The sequence below is a fragment of the Schistocerca cancellata genome, chromosome 11, assembly GCF_023864275.1.
Source record: "Schistocerca cancellata isolate TAMUIC-IGC-003103 chromosome 11, iqSchCanc2.1, whole genome shotgun sequence".
In the NCBI taxonomy this organism is placed as follows: Eukaryota; Metazoa; Arthropoda; class Insecta; order Orthoptera; family Acrididae; genus Schistocerca; species Schistocerca cancellata.
In genome coordinates this window covers 163,189,408-163,208,613 of record NC_064636.1, presented here as the reverse complement: position 1 = coordinate 163,208,613, position 19,206 = coordinate 163,189,408, and the positions used below count along the sequence as shown (strand labels likewise).

At 45.3% G+C, this 19,206-nt stretch overlaps 1 protein-coding gene across 1 annotated transcript in view; it reads right to left on the bottom strand.

The window, feature by feature from the left end:
* Positions 1-300: 300 nt before the first annotated feature.
* Positions 301-19,206, bottom strand: part of LOC126108399 (uncharacterized) — a 32,870-nt gene continuing 13,964 nt past the window's right edge. Inside the window, exon 3 of the mRNA XM_049913609.1 lies at positions 301-2,618. Coding sequence (XP_049769566.1) covers positions 301-2,618 — 2,318 coding nt within the window. The remainder of the gene's footprint in view (positions 2,619-19,206) is intronic.

The following is a 19,206-nucleotide window of genomic DNA, read 5'->3' as shown; positions in this document are numbered from 1 at the left end:
GCGTGTCAGTGGAGTTCAACAGTTGGTTAACAAAAACGTCCTGTATTCAAACTAGTTGACTGTTAGGAAAGAATTATCACAAAATGTGACAGCTGAGTAAGCTATAAAATGGACTGTGAGAACGTAGAATGGAAAGTGAATGAAGATTTCGAGGAGAGTCTACTGCTATACGTTTTCACCTCATTAACTGACTGTTGGACTGTCTTGTATCATGGAACGCACAGTTTTAGATTTCTAATTTGTTGTTGGACAAAACTTTATTCAGAATTGCTTACAGTTTCGTTTCTATGATAATTTTCTTCATTTGATGTGAGTGTTCATATTAAAGTATAAGAATCTAAATTTTTTGTCCAGGAGACTCCTGGAGAGGAAACAGGTGGGAGGCGGATCCAGGGAGCTGAGGAGGAGGAAACGGAGATCGGTGTATACTGTGGGCAGCTGGGGCAGACGTGGGTGGGAGGGCGAGAGGGGTGAGTACTGTGGGCAGCTGGGGCAGACGTGGATGGGAGGGCGAGAGGGGTGAGTACTGTGGGCAGCTGGGGCAGACGTGGATGGGAGGGCGAGAGGGGTGAGTACTGTGGGCAGCTGGGGCAGACGTGGATGGGAGGGCGAGAGGGGTGAGTACTGTGGGCAGCTGGGGCAGACGTGGATGGGAGGGCGAGAGGGGTGAGTACTGTGGGCAGCTGGGGCAGACGTGGATGGGAGGGCGAGAGGGGTGAGCACTGTGGGCAGCTGGGGCAGACGTGGATGGGAGGGCGAGAGGGGTGAGTACTGTGGGCAGCTGGGGCAGACGTGGATGGGAGGGCGAGAGGGGTGAGTACTGTGGGCAGCTGGGGCAGACGTGGATGGGAGGGCGAGAGGGGTGAGTACTGTGGGCAGCTGGGGCAGACGTGGATGGGAGGGCGAGAGGGGTGAGTACTGTGGGCAGCTGGGGCAGACGTGGATGGGAGGGCGAGAGGGGTGAGTACTGTGGGCAGCTGGGGCAGACGTGGATGGGAGGGCGAGAGGGGTGAGTACTGTGGGCAGCTGGGGCAGGCGTGGATGGGAGGGCGAGAGGGGTGAGTACTGTGGGCAGCTGGGGCAGACGTGGATGGGAGGGCGAGAGGGGTGAGTACTGTGGGCAGCTGGGGCAGACGTGGATGGGAGGGCGAGAGGGGTGAGTACTGTGGGCAGCTGGGGCAGACGTGGATGGGAGGGCGAGAGGGGTGAGTACTGTGGGCAGCTGGGGCAGACGTGGATGGGAGGGCGAGAGGGGTGAGTACTGTGGGCAGCTGGGGCAGACGTGGATGGGAGGGCGAGAGGGGTGAGTACTGTGGGCAGCTGGGGCAGACGTGGATGGGAGGGCGAGAGGGGTGAGTACTGTGGGCAGCTGGGGCAGACGTGGATGGGAGGGCGAGAGGGGTGAGTACTGTGGGCAGCTGGGGCAGACGTGGATGGGAGGGCGAGAGGGGTGAGTACTGTGGGCAGCTGGGGCAGACGTGGATGGGAGGGCGAGAGGGGTGAGTACTGTGGGCAGCTGGGGCAGACGTGGATGGGAGGGCGAGAGGGGTGAGTACTGTGGGCAGCTGGGGCAGACGTGGATGGGAGGGCGAGAGGGGTGAGTACTGTGGGCAGCTGGGGCAGACGTGGATGGGAGGGCGAGAGGGGTGAGTACTGTGGGCAGCTGGGGCAGACGTGGATGGGAGGGCGAGAGGGGTGAGTACTGTGGGCAGCTGGGGCAGACGTGGATGGGAGGGCGAGAGGGGTGAGTACTGTGGGCAGCTGGGGCAGACGTGGATGGGAGGGCGAGAGGGGTGAGTACTGTGGGCAGCTGGGGCAGACGTGGATGGGAGGGCGAGAGGGGTGAGTACTGTGGGCAGCTGGGGCAGACGTGGATGGGAGGGCGAGAGGGGTGAGTACTGTGGGCAGCTGGGGCAGACGTGGATGGGAGGGCGAGAGGGGTGAGTACTGTGGGCAGCTGGGGCAGACGTGGATGGGAGGGCGAGAGGGGTGAGTACTGTGGGCAGCTGGGGCAGACGTGGATGGGAGGGCGAGAGGGGTGAGTACTGTGGGCAGCTGGGGCAGACGTGGATGGGAGGGCGAGAGGGGTGAGTACTGTGGGCAGCTGGGGCAGACGTGGATGGGAGGGCGAGAGGGGTGAGTACTGTGGGCAGCTGGGGCAGACGTGGATGGGAGGGCGAGAGGGGTGAGTACTGTGGGCAGCTGGGGCAGACGTGGATGGGAGGGCGAGAGGGGTGAGTACTGTGGGCAGCTGGGGCAGACGTGGATGGGAGGGCGAGAGGGGTGAGTACTGTGGGCAGCTGGGGCAGGCGTGGATGGGAGGGCGAGAGGGGTGAGTACTGTGGGCAGCTGGGGCAGACGTGGATGGGAGGGCGAGAGGGGTGAGTACTGTGGGCAGCTGGGGCAGACGTGGATGGGAGGGCGAGAGGGGTGAGTACTGTGGGCAGCTGGGGCAGACGTGGATGGGAGGGCGAGAGGGGTGAGTACTGTGGGCAGCTGGGGCAGACGTGGATGGGAGGGCGAGAGGGGTGAGTACTGTGGGCAGCTGGGGCAGACGTGGATGGGAGGGCGAGACGGGTCACTGTGCACTGGGCTGCAGTGGGGTGTCTGGTGGAAGGCTATACAGGGGATTCGGGTTCGATTCCTCGTCAGAAATTTTATCCACTTTTGGATATTGAGTTGTCCTCATTGACATTTCATCATCATCGACGGCAAGAAGCGGAAGTGGCATCACATAACGAAAGGATTTACACTACACAGCTGAACAAGCCCCAGGTGGAGTCTCCCGGCCAAAAATGCTATAAGGTCATTTCATTCCACCTGCTTATAATGTTGTTAACATCAAACTTACCATCCTGTGACCATATGCGAAGTTAAACAAGACGTAACTAAATAATTTTTTGCTATTTTTAAAACAGGGAATACGGAAAATTAGTCCTATCACCATTCATTTGCATCCGTGTTTATGTAGTACATATAACTACTCGAGTAACACTATCATAAGAGCAGTGCTGAAGAGATCCTCAAGGTAATGTAAGTAGTCTTTCTCTTGAGGAAACAATACAGATATATTTCTCGAGTGACCTTTACAAAACACAACAACAGTTGAAAAATGCTCCTTTCATTACCAATAAACAATACTTCTATGTCTGAAATTTGCTTTTCCCAGCACGTAAAACGTCGAGACAACTTACAGGAGTACAGCTAAGTGGCGTCTTCAACACGTGCTGGTGTTTAGACTGGTGAACACTCCATCATTTTCAAGTCGGAAATGGCGAAGTATCGGTGTTTGCCGAAGACTTCACCCAGCTGCATACTCACAAGGGAATAAGCCTTATATTAAACTAGCGAAAACTGCGTCATACACAGCTTACTGCCATATAATCTATATGATTGGAATGCATCGTAAGTTCTTATCTCAGACTGAGTTTACCACTGTGTCTGCAGTATGGATTAGACAGTAAGCTCACACTGGATAACTATGATCCTGACCTGAAGGTCTTTTCCAGAAACGCCATAAATCTAACTTGTTATATTTCGCAGTCGTCAGCACCAGCTCTTTTTTATCTTCAGTGTCATTCCGTGTATCCTACCATACTCATGCAGTTGTGCTTGTTATACGAGGGCAGTTCAATAAGTAATGCAACACATTTTTTTCTCGGCCAATTTTGGTTGAAAAAACCGGAAATTTCTTGTGGAATATTTTCAAACATTCCCGCTTCGTCTCGTATAGTTTCATTGACTTCCGACAGGTGGCAGCGCTGTACGGAGCTGTTAAAATGGCGTCTGTAACGGGTGTGCGTTGCAAACAACGGGCAGTGATCGAGTTTCTTTTGGCGGAAAACCAGGGCATCTCAGATATTCATAGGCGCTTGCAGAATGTCTACGGTGATCTGGCAGTGGACAAAAGCACGGTGAGTCGTTGGGCAAAGCGTGTATCATCATCGCCGCAAGGTCGAGCAAGACTGTCTGATCTCCCGCGTGCGGGCCGGCCGTGCACAGCTGTGACTCCTGCAATGGCGCAGCGTGCGAACACACTCGTGCTACTCTTCAGAAATTGAAGAAACGACTTCAGCGTGTTCGTAGGCACAAAAATCTGAACGAACTTCTCCTTCTTCATGACAACGCAAGACCTCACACAAGTCTTCGCACCCGAGAGGAGCTCACAAAACTTCAGTGGACTGTTCTTCCTCATGCACCCTACAGCCCCGATCTCGCACCGTCGGATTTCCATATGTTTGGCCCAATGAAGGACGCAATCCGTGGGAGGCACTACGCGGATGATGAAGAAGTTATTGATGCAGTACGACGTTGGCTCCGACATCGACCAGTGGAATGGTACCGTGCAGGCATACAGGCCCTCATTTCAAGGTGGCTTAAGGCCGTAGCATTGAATGGAGATTACGTTGAAAAATAGTGTTGTGTAGCTGAAAGATTGGGGAATAACCTGGTGTATTTCAGTGCTGAATAAAACAACCCCTGTTTCAGAAAAAAAATGTGTTGCATTACTTATTGAACTGCCCTCGTATTTCTCTGAGGTCATTACCAGCAGTTCCTTACCTCCAAGGAGTTCACGGGACTCACGACATCCAGCTGCCTGACAAAGCCTAGGAGCTGGAGAGCGAGGGGACTGAGCTCTTCTTTGTCTCCGAGGTCATAGTGGGAATCATAACATCAGCATCGTTGCATCTGGCCACGTGTCATGGGTGTATGGAAGAGGAGGGGGAGGAGGGGACGTACCTCCACGCCCCCTGCGCTGCTGTAACCCTGCTCCTCAGCCAGACATGATAGAAATGCAGAAAATACTGTAAATTTGGCCAACTGTGCTTGCATTACTGACTTCCAAAAATTCTTTTAAGGACTGACTCACCAGTCACATTGGCGTCATTGCCTATTGTGTTCGTTCAAAAGGCATTAAGCAAAACCTGATTCTCACGTGTCTGTTACCAGTTATTGTAAAATTCCCGCGACTGTGGCGACATTTCTAAGCCTTCGCTAGACTGTGGTGACTTATCGCCGACCAACTCAACTTCTTAATTTGCGTTTTCACTACCTATCGCTTGTTCAGATTCATTATTGTTTGATAAATTGTTTGATAATTGTGCATCCGCGCAATTTGCTGGAGTCTGACGTAAACTACTAGTATTTGCAAACTGCTCAACGTAGTTAATTTCATCCTGTACTAAACAGTTATTTTGCAACACCCTGTTCACTTGTGCTACGAATTTTGATATTGTTTTCTGTTGTACCAAACATGATGAAATACTGATTTTTAGGAAAAACAAAATTCCTACAGTGACCAAGCAAACAAAAATAAAACTTTACTACTGTCCACGCCAATACTGAACAATGAATCAAATTCACACAGAACGTGTACTATTTTGCCGACAGTTTATGTAATAGAGTAATCAATAAGCGTCACACGACATAAAATTTCACAAATTGGACACATGATTTTAAAGTCATTGCCTGAAGAAGAAGTGCAACATTAGTAAAATTAGCGCAGCGGCATCTCCTACTTTCGAGAAAATCAACGTTATCTGACTACATATTACCTAGAGAATCAACTAACTAACCTGGCACCAAGGTCGCCGTATGTATCCTCCCCACAATATTGTTTCTTATGAAATTTACCCCACTGCATGTTGCGAAAACTATGTACTCACAAACTGCTATCCAACATAAACACGTATGCTAACCCTTGACTAAACAGAGGCTAATTTGAATTGAACTGTAACTGATCTGAATTCAACTTCTCTTTATATTAAAGGCCCAACTTAAGTAAAACCATTATGTCGCGCCGGCGGGATGGCCGAACGGTTCTAGGCGCTATAGTCTGGAACCGCGCGACCGCTACGGTCGCAGGTTCGAATCCTGCCTCGGGCATGGGTGTGTGTGATGTCCGTAGGTTAGTTAGGTTTACGTAGTTCTAAGTTCTAGGGGACTGATGACCTCAGAAGTTAAGTCCCATTGTGCTCAGAGACAATTGAACCAATTATGTGGCCCCAATGAAAATTTCCACTTACCTTGCGTCTTGAAAATATTATTGCAGATTTCTCGAAAGCCCAACGGGAAACAGAAAGCAGGCAACGGCTAAGCTAGATTTCTGTTTCTAAATATATATTCGAACTGTTGCACGTGGTAACGCATAATGATAAGCAGTGGGGTGGGGAGAGTAACTGTTCCTATGAAATGATGTTCCAAGAAACGATTTTAGAGAAGTGTTTATTCAAAAAGATAGAGTAAAATCTCGCGTCATCTGTACACATAACATTGGTCTGGACAGTACCATTCTTAACAAAGTGAACAATGATTTACCAACATATACATCATATTCACCCTTGCTGTCCTTTACAGTCGTTCTTCCTTCATCTAACAGACTCCATCACAAGTCGACGCAGCACCACTGAACACGTCCATCAACTACCACACTTCAACGAAGAATGAATCAGACTGCGCAGAGGTGAAGACCGCACCACGACAGGAGCAAAGATTGCTTAACAGTAACGTAACATGCTCTCTCTCCCTGGCATGCACATCGCCAACACAAAAAACTCAGAATGACACAACCACCTTACAACCTAAAAAGAGCTGCTCAGGGATCGAGCAGCGATCCATTCTGTAATCGTCTCCAGCTGGTAATGCTATGCTTTTTAGCCAAGAAATATTTAAAACTTTTCTGTAGTCAGATGTTGGATGCTTTATTAAATCTATAAGATAGTTACCAATAACTACTGGGATTGTGATTTGAAATATAAATATATTATGTAGTTTTACTTCACAGTTATAGGTCATCCACGTTGAACAGTCGATTCCAACGGTTTTACCGTATACTATAGCCCTGTATAATGTAGTATATACTATAACATAGTTCACTGTATAATTTGTGAATCCAACGTGTGCAGTGTATAAATTAACAATCTCGTAACATATTTCGGAGATAAATGTTTCCCCCTATACCAATATACACTGAAGCGCCAAAGAAACCGGTATGCGCAAGCTTATTCAAGTACAGAGGTGTGTAGACAGGCAGAATACGGCGCTGCGGTCGGGAACGCCTGTATAACACAAGTTTTGACGCAGCTGTTAGCTCGGCTACTGCTGGCACAGTGGCAGGTTATCAAGGTTCAAATGAGTTTCAGCGTGGTGCTATAGTCGGTGCACGAGCGATGGTACAAAGCATCCCCGAGGTGGGGATGAGGCAGGGATTCTGCCGTACGACCATTTCACGAGTGTACTGTGAATGTCACGAATCCGGTAAAATATCAAATCTCCGACATCGCTGGGGCCTCTAAAAGATCCTGCAAGAACGGGACCAACGACGACTCAAGGTAATCATTCAGAGTGACAGAAGTGTAACCCTTCCGCCAACTGCTGCAGATTTCAGTGCTGGACCATCAACGAGTGTCAGCGTGCGAAACATTCAACGAAACACCATCGATATGGGCTTTCGGAACCGAAGGCCCGCTCTTGTACCCTTGTCGATTGCACAACACAAAGCTTTACGCCTCACCTGGGCCCTTCAACTCCGACGTTGGACTGTTGATGACTGGAAACGTGTTGCCTAATCGGATGAGTCTCGTTTCAGATTGCATCGAGCGGATGGAGGTGTACGGGTATGGTGACAACCTCAATTCATGGACTCCGCACGCCAGCAGAGGACTGTTAAAGGTGGTGAAGGTTCTGTAGTTGTCTAGAGAGTGTCCAGTTGGAGTGATATTGGACCCATGACACGTCTATATACGACTGTGGCAGGTGACACATATGTAAGCGTCCAGACTGATCACCTGCATCCATTCACGTCCATTGTGCATTCCTACAGACTTGGGCAATTCCAGCAGGACAATGCGACATCCTACACATCCAGAATTGCTACAGAGTGGCTTCAGGAACACTCTTCTGACTTTGGACAGTTCCGCTGGCCACCAAACTACCCAGACACGAACATTATTGAGCATATCTGGGATGCCACCTTGCAACGCGCTGTTCAGAAGAGATCTCCCCCCCCCCCCCCCCCTCCCGTCGTACTCTTCCGGATTTATCGACTGCGCTGCAGGACCCATGATTTGAGTTCCCTCCACCACTACTTCACACATTAGTCCAGGCCGTGCCACGCCTTGCTGCCGCCCTTGTGTGTGCTCGCGGGGGCCCTACACGATGTATTTGTCGGGTGTACAAGTTTCTTTGGCTCTTCAGTGTATATCTTCAGTCATTAAAACAAAATATTCTCTGTGATTTTGTGATGGTCTCAACGAAATTAGAGTTCTTACAATAATTTATTTCATTAAATTGTTTTCAGTTTACGAGATGTAACATCTCCTTCTTTTTCGTTCGTTAAAATTACCAGCTTTGCTGGATTTCTAGGCTGCCCATACTTTTACATAGAAAGCATACCGAATATTCTTATAAATGTGACACAGAATAGAAACCAGATATAATGGATGAGTACAATAAAAACCCATGTTCATGTGCAAAAAATGAGGTACTGCACAAATGAAAACAAAAATGGTAACGTACGACTCAAAAAAACAGCAACTCGCATCTATTGATTCAGTTTGAGAAAAAAGAAATTGTAACTAGGACTGTAACAAAACGAACGAATAACATATACACTATACAATATGTCACAGTTTACAATTCACATACAGAAAATGTACATGTTAAATGCTAAATTACAAATTAACACGAATATTAACAAATTATGTGGAAAATAGAAATAAAACATTATTTATGAAGTAGTGAAAATGATGAGTAGCATGAAGTGTTGGTGTTATAGAATCCAAATCCCACGAAATCGTAATCAAGCCGATCAAATATTTTAACCATGTGTAAATGTATGAGACACACGGCGTGTTGGTCCATCTGTGGAACGCAATACAGCCGGCATTCAGGATGGCATGTTTTCGACAAACCCACGGTAGGTTTACGGAGGTGTACAGCAGCAGACATATGCGCGCAGGTCACGCGATAACTGTAAATTATGGGCCAGTTGTTTGTGGGGGTTGGCCTGAGACCCAATAGCTTCAGAGATGCGAAGCATCGGGATGAGAGCAGAGAAATCACTATAGGACAATTTCAGCATCGTGCACAGACAGTTGTTCGGCTGGAAGATGGTATTGCTGTTGAGGAAACAGCATTCACGAGTGGGCGCTGGTGGTCCGCAGTAATGTTGCCCAAGTGAACAGCTTTCATGGTGCCTCGAAATACTGCCTCAGGTCTCGAGGACGCCCAGGTGGATGTCCCGCACAGCATAACACTCTCCCCACCGACTCACGTCTGGGGTCTGCCGCAGCTGCTCGCGTGGATGATGGCGTATCACCAACACGACCACACAAATCTGTTTGTCTGGAGACGGGTTTCCACTGACCTACTGTTCAAACTCGGTGTACTCTCTGCAGTCGCAGCTGACGATGTCGTCGCGCCACCACGGTAACAGGTGAGGGTCGTCAGCAGCAGGGTTGTGCTCTGCCGTCAGATCACCGCCAATCCCGCACTACAGAGCGGGCAAGACTTTGACCTCCACAACCTGCAATAAGGCGTCCCCTACCAACACCTTGTCTCCTTCCTGTGGTTTCTCTGTCCTCCAACCAGTTTCATTCCCATGCATCGGCTAATAACACTCTTGTGATTTGCCAGGGTCGCATGTGTCAACTGTTTTCCCACTTTGCAGCCCTGGCCACATCTAGAAATACTCCACATTCTTCTCCGCCGCGACTCTGCACACTCCTCAGCGCGTCACGTTCCCACAGCCCCTCCTGCTGGCGTTTTGTCTCGCGCTGGGCAGTGGTCCTAATCCTTCGGCTCATGCGAAGGGAGGGCTGGCCTGACGATTTTGGTATCGGAATAGTAAACAAGAATTTCTGGACACGGTCCACAAAACTTGTAGTTGAAGTCGTTGTCGTTCTGAAAGCGTAGAGTATAAGTAAGTACACATAAAAGTAACGAATAATTTTCTGTTACGACTGTGTGTTGGCAGCAGGTCATTCTGAAAGGAAAAATGAATGAGGCTGAGATCCGGTGGCTCATTCATCCTGCGGAAAGACTTCCGCTGCGCTCGCCGCTGTGCTGGGACTGTTCTGCGTGCGTCGCCGCCTCGGTCAGCCCCGACAGCCGACGACGCGTCCAGCGGGCGCAGCTGCGCCGCCGCCGCCGCCTCTGCTGGCGTCAGACGGGGCCTCCGTGCTGGACTGCGTCTGCAGCCACGTCGGCCGCAGCCTGAAAGAAAACAGCTATGGTGATGGGGAAATATGGAGGACCTACTGTCGATATCTCCGTGGTGAAAGTATGGAAGTCACACTTCTTCTGAAAATGTGACGCACTATTTATAACAAATTCCATTAGCGAATACATGTGTCGTCATAGTGCAATTAAGATGCCTAACTCCTTGAAAAAGACACACCTACATGACGATCATGGGTGACCACCACACATTATCCTTACTGCTCGCTTATGCTGTGTTGGTTTTTGTTTGTTTATTTCGAACACGCTCCATTAAACCAGCTTGGTGTAACACTACATATACATCCTGCGTGTGTGTGTGTGTGTGTACTGTAGCGTAATGCTTGTATTGTGTGATGATGAATACGACTATGATGATTATGATGGTGGTGAAATACGGCAGCCATTCCCGGCGCCTAACCGACTACTTCCGAGTAGCGCCACGTGGGCCGCAGAGCCTCACGTCCCCATCCGACAGACGGATCGCCATCGACAGTGCCGCGCGCCCTCACATCGTCAGGCACTGCAGAGAGGCCTGGCAGTTAAACCAGGACGTCGACGCCAAGTCTTGTGACCAGGAACATTACGTCACCACCTCTCCTCCCCTTGACGGCCAAATACTGGCAGTGGTAATTCTTTCCACCACTGGGGCTCTAACCAGTTTAGCTCCAGGTATAGAGCCACTGCACAAGCGTGCGTTAGAGACCTCGGCCAAGCAGGTGGTTAGACTGTGGGTTCAAGTAGACCACACATTTAGAGTCAACAATATGGAATCAGTGTACACCATCTGTCTATCTGTAGAGTAAATCCTATGTGGAAGTGTGAAAACGTGTACTAAATGTCTATGTAGCATGTAACGCGGTAACCAGCCTGGAATTCACTTAGCCAGATGTCAGGTGATTCGTAAAATTTACCTGACTTGTACAGTTCCTACGTATCGAACCTGGTGGGACGTGGGAAACCACCTAAAACCCACGCCCAGTCCGGCCAGCTCGCCAGCCTTCCAGCCCAGATCGCTAACGCGCGGGCGGATTCCCTCTGGTGTCAGGCTCGGCTCCCCAAATCCCAGAAACGGCGTGTTACCTTGTGTGACTATCTGCGCAGATCTTACTCCTCGCTTTTGTGTAATATTTTCTTTCCAAGTCATAAGCTACCCCAGACAATTATTCTGTAAGAATTTTGTTTAGTGAAAATGTGTAAAATTTGTCAAGAGTTTGATTCGTTTGTTTCCAAAACCATAATTATACGAAGAGTAAATGAAGCTCAACTCAGTTTCTTGAGCAGCAACTTCCTCCAGTTCTAATTTTCGTCAGTATCTACACTCAAAGAACTGCAGCATTCTGCACTGTTTACTGACTCCTGTTCATGTGCTACACCAGCTGTTGGTGTGGCTCTGTTTGTTTTACAGAAATGAATGTAGCATGGATTCTCAAAATTTGTGGTGAGGTCATCTTCAGAGAATCACCAAACAATTCTCAGAAAACACCATTAAAAGCTCATCTATATTAGATTAGATGAGATTAGATTTGTACTTGTTCCATAGATCATGAATACAACACTTCGTACTGATGTGGAACGTGTCAGGTTAATAAAAGGTGTCTATACAAGATATTACATAACACAACATATTAGATGAGACTTAATATTTTTAATTTTTTTGTGGGTGTTGGGGAAATTACCCACCTACTGTATCCCAAAATTCATCTAATGAGTAGAAGAAGTTCCCATTAAGAAATTCTTTTAATTTCCTTTTAAATACTATATGTCAGACTTTTGATGCTATTAGGTAAATGACCAAAGACTTTTGTGGCAGCATAATTATCCCATTCTGAGCCAAAGTTAGATTTAACCTTGAGTAGTGAAGATCATCCTTTCTCCTGGTGTTGTAGCCATGTACACTGCTATCACTTTTGTATTCGTTTGGACTGTTAATAACAAATTTCATATATATATAGTGAGGGTACAGTGAAGATCTATGGCTCTTTAAATAAGTGTTTGCAGGATGATCTTGGATGAGCTCCAGCAATTATTCCGATTACACGCTTTTGTGCAATGAACACTCTTTTACTCAATGATGAGTTACCCCAGAATATGATGCCATATGAAAGCTGAGAATGACAAAAGGTGTGGTAAGCTAATTTACTGAGATGTCTATCGCCAAAGTTCGTAACGACCCTAATAGCATAAGTAGCTGAACTCAAACGTTTCAGCAGATCTTCAGTGTGTTTTTTACAATTCAACCCCTAATCAATGGATGCACTTAGAAATTTGGAATACTCTATCTTAGCTACCGATTTCTGTTCAATGTCTATATTTATTAATGGTGCCATTCCATTTACTGTGTTTTGTGAAAGTTTAATGAGAGCCCATTTGCAGAGAACCACTTAATGATTTTCTGGAAAACATCATTTACAATTTCACCAATTAATTCTTGTCTGTCGGTTGTGATAGCTATACTTGTATCATCGGCAAAAAGTAACAGCTTTGCATCTTTGTGAATATAGAATGGCAAGTCATTAATATATATTAAGAACAGCAGAGGACCCAAGACCGAACCTTGTGGCACCCCATTCTTGATTGTTCTCCAGTTTGAGAAATCACCAGTTTTTGCATATTATGTGAACTGCTTATTTCGACTTTTTGCACTCTTCCAGTTAGGTATCATTTAAACAATTTCAGTGCAGTCCAATTTATACCACAGTACTTGAGCTTATCTAGAAGTGTTCCATGATTTACACAATCAAAAGCCTTTGAGAGATCACAAAAAGTCACAGGGGGTCACTTCTGGCTACTAAGAGTATTTAATATTTCATTAGTTCTTAGGTGTGCATTTTGATGAATACTTGAACTGGGAAAACCTTATAGTACTCCTGCTAAAACTATTGCAAGTAGCTATTTTTGACATGAGAACAGCTTCCAACTTTTGGGATATAACAGTCAGTAAGTCAATTTAATTTGCATTTTTTTTCTTTCAATGATGCCTTATGGGATAATATTCTTGGGTAAATGGAAACTTAAGTTTCCCAAAAGAAAGTTATTACAATGAGGTGTTGGGTTCACACCAATACATCTTGCAGGTATCTCTTTAATCCATCATTAGCTCATTGTACAGGCATTCTCTTATGAAATTTGTTATCAACAGTCCATCATGTTAGCCACTAAAATATTAAAAACCAGAGATGTAGAACATAACCAGACAAAATAAAAAAACACACGCATGAAACGAAAGAATATTAAGCTACAAACAGACAATTCAGCTCAACAAAAGATGAGTCAACATCACACAATAACACTTGTGAATAGCACACACAGTAATCAGGAAGTAAGGTGTTAAGTCTTAATGGGTTCGGAAAGCACTGACATCCTGGGTATGTAGACCACACAATTGTAGCTTCAGGGCGGCACACAGGCAGTGATGACACTTCAACTGATAAGCAGAAACAAAACATAACTTAACCTCTCCAAATGTGTGCTACAAAGAGTGGTTTCTCACCTAATAAAAAGAGAAGAAGAAGAAAAACCTTAATTAGTGAAAAATTGGTAATTATTATATAGCAAAATCATTGTAAGAAAAGCAAGCATGTATTACAGCCACTTAGAATGCTTCACAAAGAAAAAAGAGCGAAACACGTATGGTCCAGTACAAACAGGCAGTAACTTAGCTGCATGCTCAACAATATAGACTCAATAAAGGAACGACTGAAAACAAAAAAATGACGATATAGCCACGTCTAATGTGTTACATCTGGTTATACGATAATTGCAAGAATGTTCGTCTCATACTATACAAGAGCATCCACGACTTCATATTCAACTTAAAAAAGCCAAAATAAATGCTCTAATTCCACCTTATGTAAATGTAAACGCCAGAAAAAACTTATTGGTGGCAGAAAGAACAAAATCTTTTACTTGACAAACTCGATTAAAATTAAAAATCAAATCGCTTTATAGCAAGATATTCATGCCTAATAGAATGTCATGTGATGTAGTTTGCCGCTTATTTGCATTTATTGACAGTCTTAAAGTGACGATTAGCATGCCACAGAAAATTAAACACTTGACAGCAAAAACACTGAAATACAAATGGAACAAACTCACGTACAAAAGTAAAATAATCGCTAGTAAACACAAACTGTAAGATAAATACACAAAGTGCGACAGATACATCTTCACACATTCCACCCTAAACTACTAAACGCCACAAATACGGAATTAAAAGAGGAAGAAGTACAGATACCAGGAAAAGTTCACGAGCACAACATTATTACCATGACAGACAAACACTACATAAAAATTGTGATTGTAGAAACAGAAAGCAGCCAGACAGAGGAAGAGAAAGGACAAAGTACCACTAAATGTAGCACCAACACGTGAACTGGTAAAGATGAAAGAAACAACATGATCACCATGTCAGATAAAAATCATAACAGGAAACCTGAACTAGAAATGATACTACAAAAAAAAAAAATACCTACACTGCAGCTACATCATAATCAATAGAGCTGATAAAGGAAACACCACAGTACTTATCAGTATAGAACAATACATAGAAAAACAGAAGAAATCATTTACTCAATCATCACAAAACTGAAATCTGGTCCAGTGGCATATTTTCACACACACAAAACCAACCTCAAGGGCATCAGACATATACTCACTGTTAGACAGAAACAACACCTCACACAAAAGAACCCAAAAACATCTGCACTCAAAAATCAACCCGAGCTTCAGAAACTAAATATTCCTGTGAGACTAGTCATAAATTTCATAAATGCACCATCATACCATGTGGAAAAACACATAACACAATCAAGATACAACTTTATGAAATGATTAACAACAAAAATTAACTTAAAACGCAACTGAAAAACTTGCACACACCACACACAGCTTCACTCATTTCTTTTGGTATAGGGAACTTTTACACCTCAGCACCACTTGCAGAAACAACCAAACTAGTTGAATAAAAGCTACTGACGTGCAATGAAATACTCACAGGTATTATTAGAGAAATAAACAAAACAAGATTACCATTATTGTCTGCATGAGGACTATTACTGAAGAGCTTGTACCACAAGACATGGACTTTATTAAAGTTAAGTATTCAGTTTATGTAAATAAAGACTGATATTAATTCACGTGCGCATTTGTGTTGTAGAAGGAGGATACTGGCCACTCATAACAACGTCCGCTCCCTTGTCTCCTTGAGGTACAAGGCTCTACACATTTCATAATTCAGCACGTAGTGTAAGTCAGCAAATGCATGCAAAGGCTCGAAAACTGTTTATGGAAAGCAGGTAACCGATCCCTTTGCTGGACGTGGATGTGCCAACAGTTCCAGTGCTATGCTGGGAACGCGACTACCATTTCCAGTGTGAGTTCTGGAAGGGGGGCGGTGCCAGGACTGCAGCTGTGAGTGCGAGCCGACGCTCCTGCCTCGGTGTTCCAGTCGGTAAGCGCGGCGGAAGAACGGGGGCTGCCTCTGAGCCGCAGTCTGACACACAGTTCCGGTGTGTCAGCAAGTTTCACACTTTCGTTTGTCCCGTTACTGGCACAGTTAATGTGAAACAATTTTATTGCTGTCATTATTGCAATTTCCATTGCTATTTGTTTCTGTGATGATGATGAAGATTCCGGTTTGCGTGGCCCTCAATGGCGTGGTTATCAGCGCCCATACGAATTTCCAATTTTTGCGCTGTCCAGTCTCGCCATCTTCCTGAATGATGATGAAATGATGAGGACAACACAAACACTCAGACCCCAGTCGGAGAAAATCACCGACCCGGTCGGGAATCAAACCTGGAACCCCGTGATCTGGAGGCAGCAACGCTAACCACAAGACCACGAGCTGCAGAGTTGTTTCGGTGGCCTTCGGTCCGAAGACAGGCTTGATGCAGTTCTTCAAGCGACTCTGTCCTGTGCAAATCTCTTCATCCAGAAAAATTATTGCAGCATACATCTGTCTTTGGTGTGACGTCATAAGCGAGTGACTGCGTGTGAGATCGCTCTCTAAGTTTTCATATATTTTTAGGTTTCAGATACATATTTTAACGGTTTTTGTGATAATATTTACTATATAAGTGACGTATTAATGGTTTCTTCATTCACCTCTGCCTTTCTTGTGTTGTGACCTGATATTTGTGTTTCATATCGAGCAACTTAACCTCTTGCCTGTGTTTACATTCCGCGCTGACCAGTTGCAGCTGTAGCGGCGCATCGAAAGCTAAGTACTAATTAATTGTTTGTGCATAGTGGTTTATTTAGGAACTTTAGTAGTCTTCAACCGGTGTTCTTGGTGTTTTCTGGGGAATTCATTTCAGAAGAACCTTTTGGAAACTGTTTACAGCTTCGTTACTGTGTCATTAGACGTTTGATTCTCATTCTGTATTAGTCTTTCGTTATATTCACATTTGTTGTTTATTAATACTGTTAATAATAGTAGTTACTTCCCTTGTAGAGTAAGTTTGTGATTATTGTAGTCAGGTTTTTAGCATCTTCTTATTGTAGTAGCGGAACTTAGAAAAAGTAAAATTTTACCATGAGTGAGAAGTGTGGGCTTTGCCGTAGGTTCGTGAGTAGTGGATTGCGGTGCGAGACTTGTTCGAAGTATTTTCACTGGGGGGAATGCAGTGGGGAAGTCAGTGGGCATTCTGGTGAGATCCTCTCCTGGAACTGCAGGTTATGTAGCAAGAGTAAGTTGATAGAGGAGCAGGAGCGTAAGATCTGTGCCCTTCAGGTGCAGTTGAAAAACGCACAGGAGGAGCTAGATAGGATGAGGAGGGAGAAGGGGGTTAGGGAATGGGAGCTGGCTGTTGGCAAGAGATCTGCTAGGAGAAGAAGATTTTCAGATAGTTTTACTATTGGTGTTTCCAGTAGATATGACCAACTGTCAGAGTCTAGTGGAGAGGAATCTCTAGTAGCTGTAGATGTAGGAAGTATGCAGCAGATCTCAGTAGTTACTGTGCCTAGAACAGTAGCAAAGTCGAAGAGGAAGAAGAGGGTTCTGCTGTTAGGTGGTTCTCATGGCAGAGGTGTAGGCCAGCAGTTGCAGGAAGTGCTGGGGAGTGAGTACCAGGTCACCAGCATTGTGAAGCCTAATGCAGGGTTGGCTCAGGTGACTGTTAACATAGGGGGGTTATGTAGGGATTTTACTAAAGAGGATCAGGTAGTGATTGTGGGTGGGGCTGGTAATAGTATTGATAGGGATGGGGAGTATAACATAGATGGTGACCTGGAAAAGATAGACACTCAGACTGGCAACACGAATGTGCATTTCGTGGAACTGTTTCAGCGTCACGATCGGCCTCATCTTAATACAGCCGTCAGGCGTAATAACATGAGACTCGGGGGTGCGCTGATGACAGAAAGCACGGGTCACATTTCAGTGGTGTCAGTGGAGTCTATCAGCAGGACGGGTTTCACTAGACACGGCGTGCACCTCAACAGGTATGGGAAGGGGAGGTCGGCAAAGCTTATAGGTGACAGCATAGGTGGGGGTGGTGGGATCACTCATGGGAAAATTCCTGCAGTAGTGGGTGTTAGAGCTGCACCTTTTTTAGATTGAAGTCAGCTGATAGTTATTCCTGCTTAAGGCAAGTCTCTCTAACAAGGGAATCACTTTTGACAAAGCTTAGGTATCCGAGTAACGAGGGAATTAGTATGTTTCATCAAAATATACAAGGTATTAGAGATAAAGTTAATGAACTGCTTATAGATGTTGACTCTGAAATTATTGGTATATCTGAACACTTCTTAAATAAGGAGATAATTCAGAGGCTTCCTTTACCAGGATACAGGTTGGCTGGCAGCTTTTCTAGGAGCTCTTTGCGGTGTGGGGGAGTAGCCGTGTATGTGAAAAACGGCATCGCATTTGAGTCAATTGATGTTTCAAAGTACTGCACTGAAAAGGTGTTTGAATTTTGTGCAGGTGTCGTTAAATTTAACGGAGCTAAACTTGTAACTGTTGTTATTTACAGATCCCCAGACTCCGATTTCACAACATTTTTGCTAAAGCTAGAGGAGGTTCTTGGTTCACTTTATAGGAAATACAAAAAGTTAGTTATATGTGGTGACTTCAATATTAATTGTATAAGTGATTGTGCAAGGAAGAGGATGCTGGTAGACCTCTTTAATTCATATAATCTTATGCAAACCGTATTCTTTCCAACGAGAGTGCAAGGGAACAGTAGAACAACCATAGACAACATTTTTGTTCATTCCTCATTACTAGAAGGGCATTCTGTTAGCAAAAAGGTGAATGGCTTTTCTGATCATGATGCGCGCAAATTTTGACTTTAAAAGATTTTTATGCTGCAACACGTGTTAAATATAGTCATCAGCTGTTCAGGAAAGCTGATCCGGTTGCTGTAGAAACCTTTGTACACCTTATAAAGGAACAAGAGTGGCAAGATGTTTATAGCGCTGATACAGTAGACGATAAATATAATGCTTTTCTCAAGACTTTTCTCATGCTCTTTGAAAGTTGCTTTCCGTTAGAACGTTTAAAACAGGGTACTAGCACAAACAGGCAGCCTGGGTGGCTGACTAGAGGGATAAGAATATCTTGTAGAACAAAGTGGCAATTATATCAAAACGTTAGAAACAGTCAAAATCTAAATGCAGCAGCCCATTACAAACAGTATTGTAAGGTGCTTAAAAATGTTATTAGGAAGGCAAAAAGTATGTGGTATGCAGATAGAATAGCTAAGTCTCAGCATAAAATTAAAACCATATGGTCAGTCGTAAAGGAAGTTGCTGGTCTGCAGAGACAGGTCGAGGATATAGAATCAGTGCGTAGTGGGAATGTCCGTGTTACTGATAAGTCGCATATATGTACAGTATTTAATAATCACTTTCTGAATATAGCAGGTGAACTAAATAGAAACCTAGCCCCAACAGGGAATCATATAGCGCTCTTAGAAAAAAGTGTTCTGAGACTGTTACCTGAAATGCTCCTCCATGATACTGACAGGAGGGAGATTGAGTCAA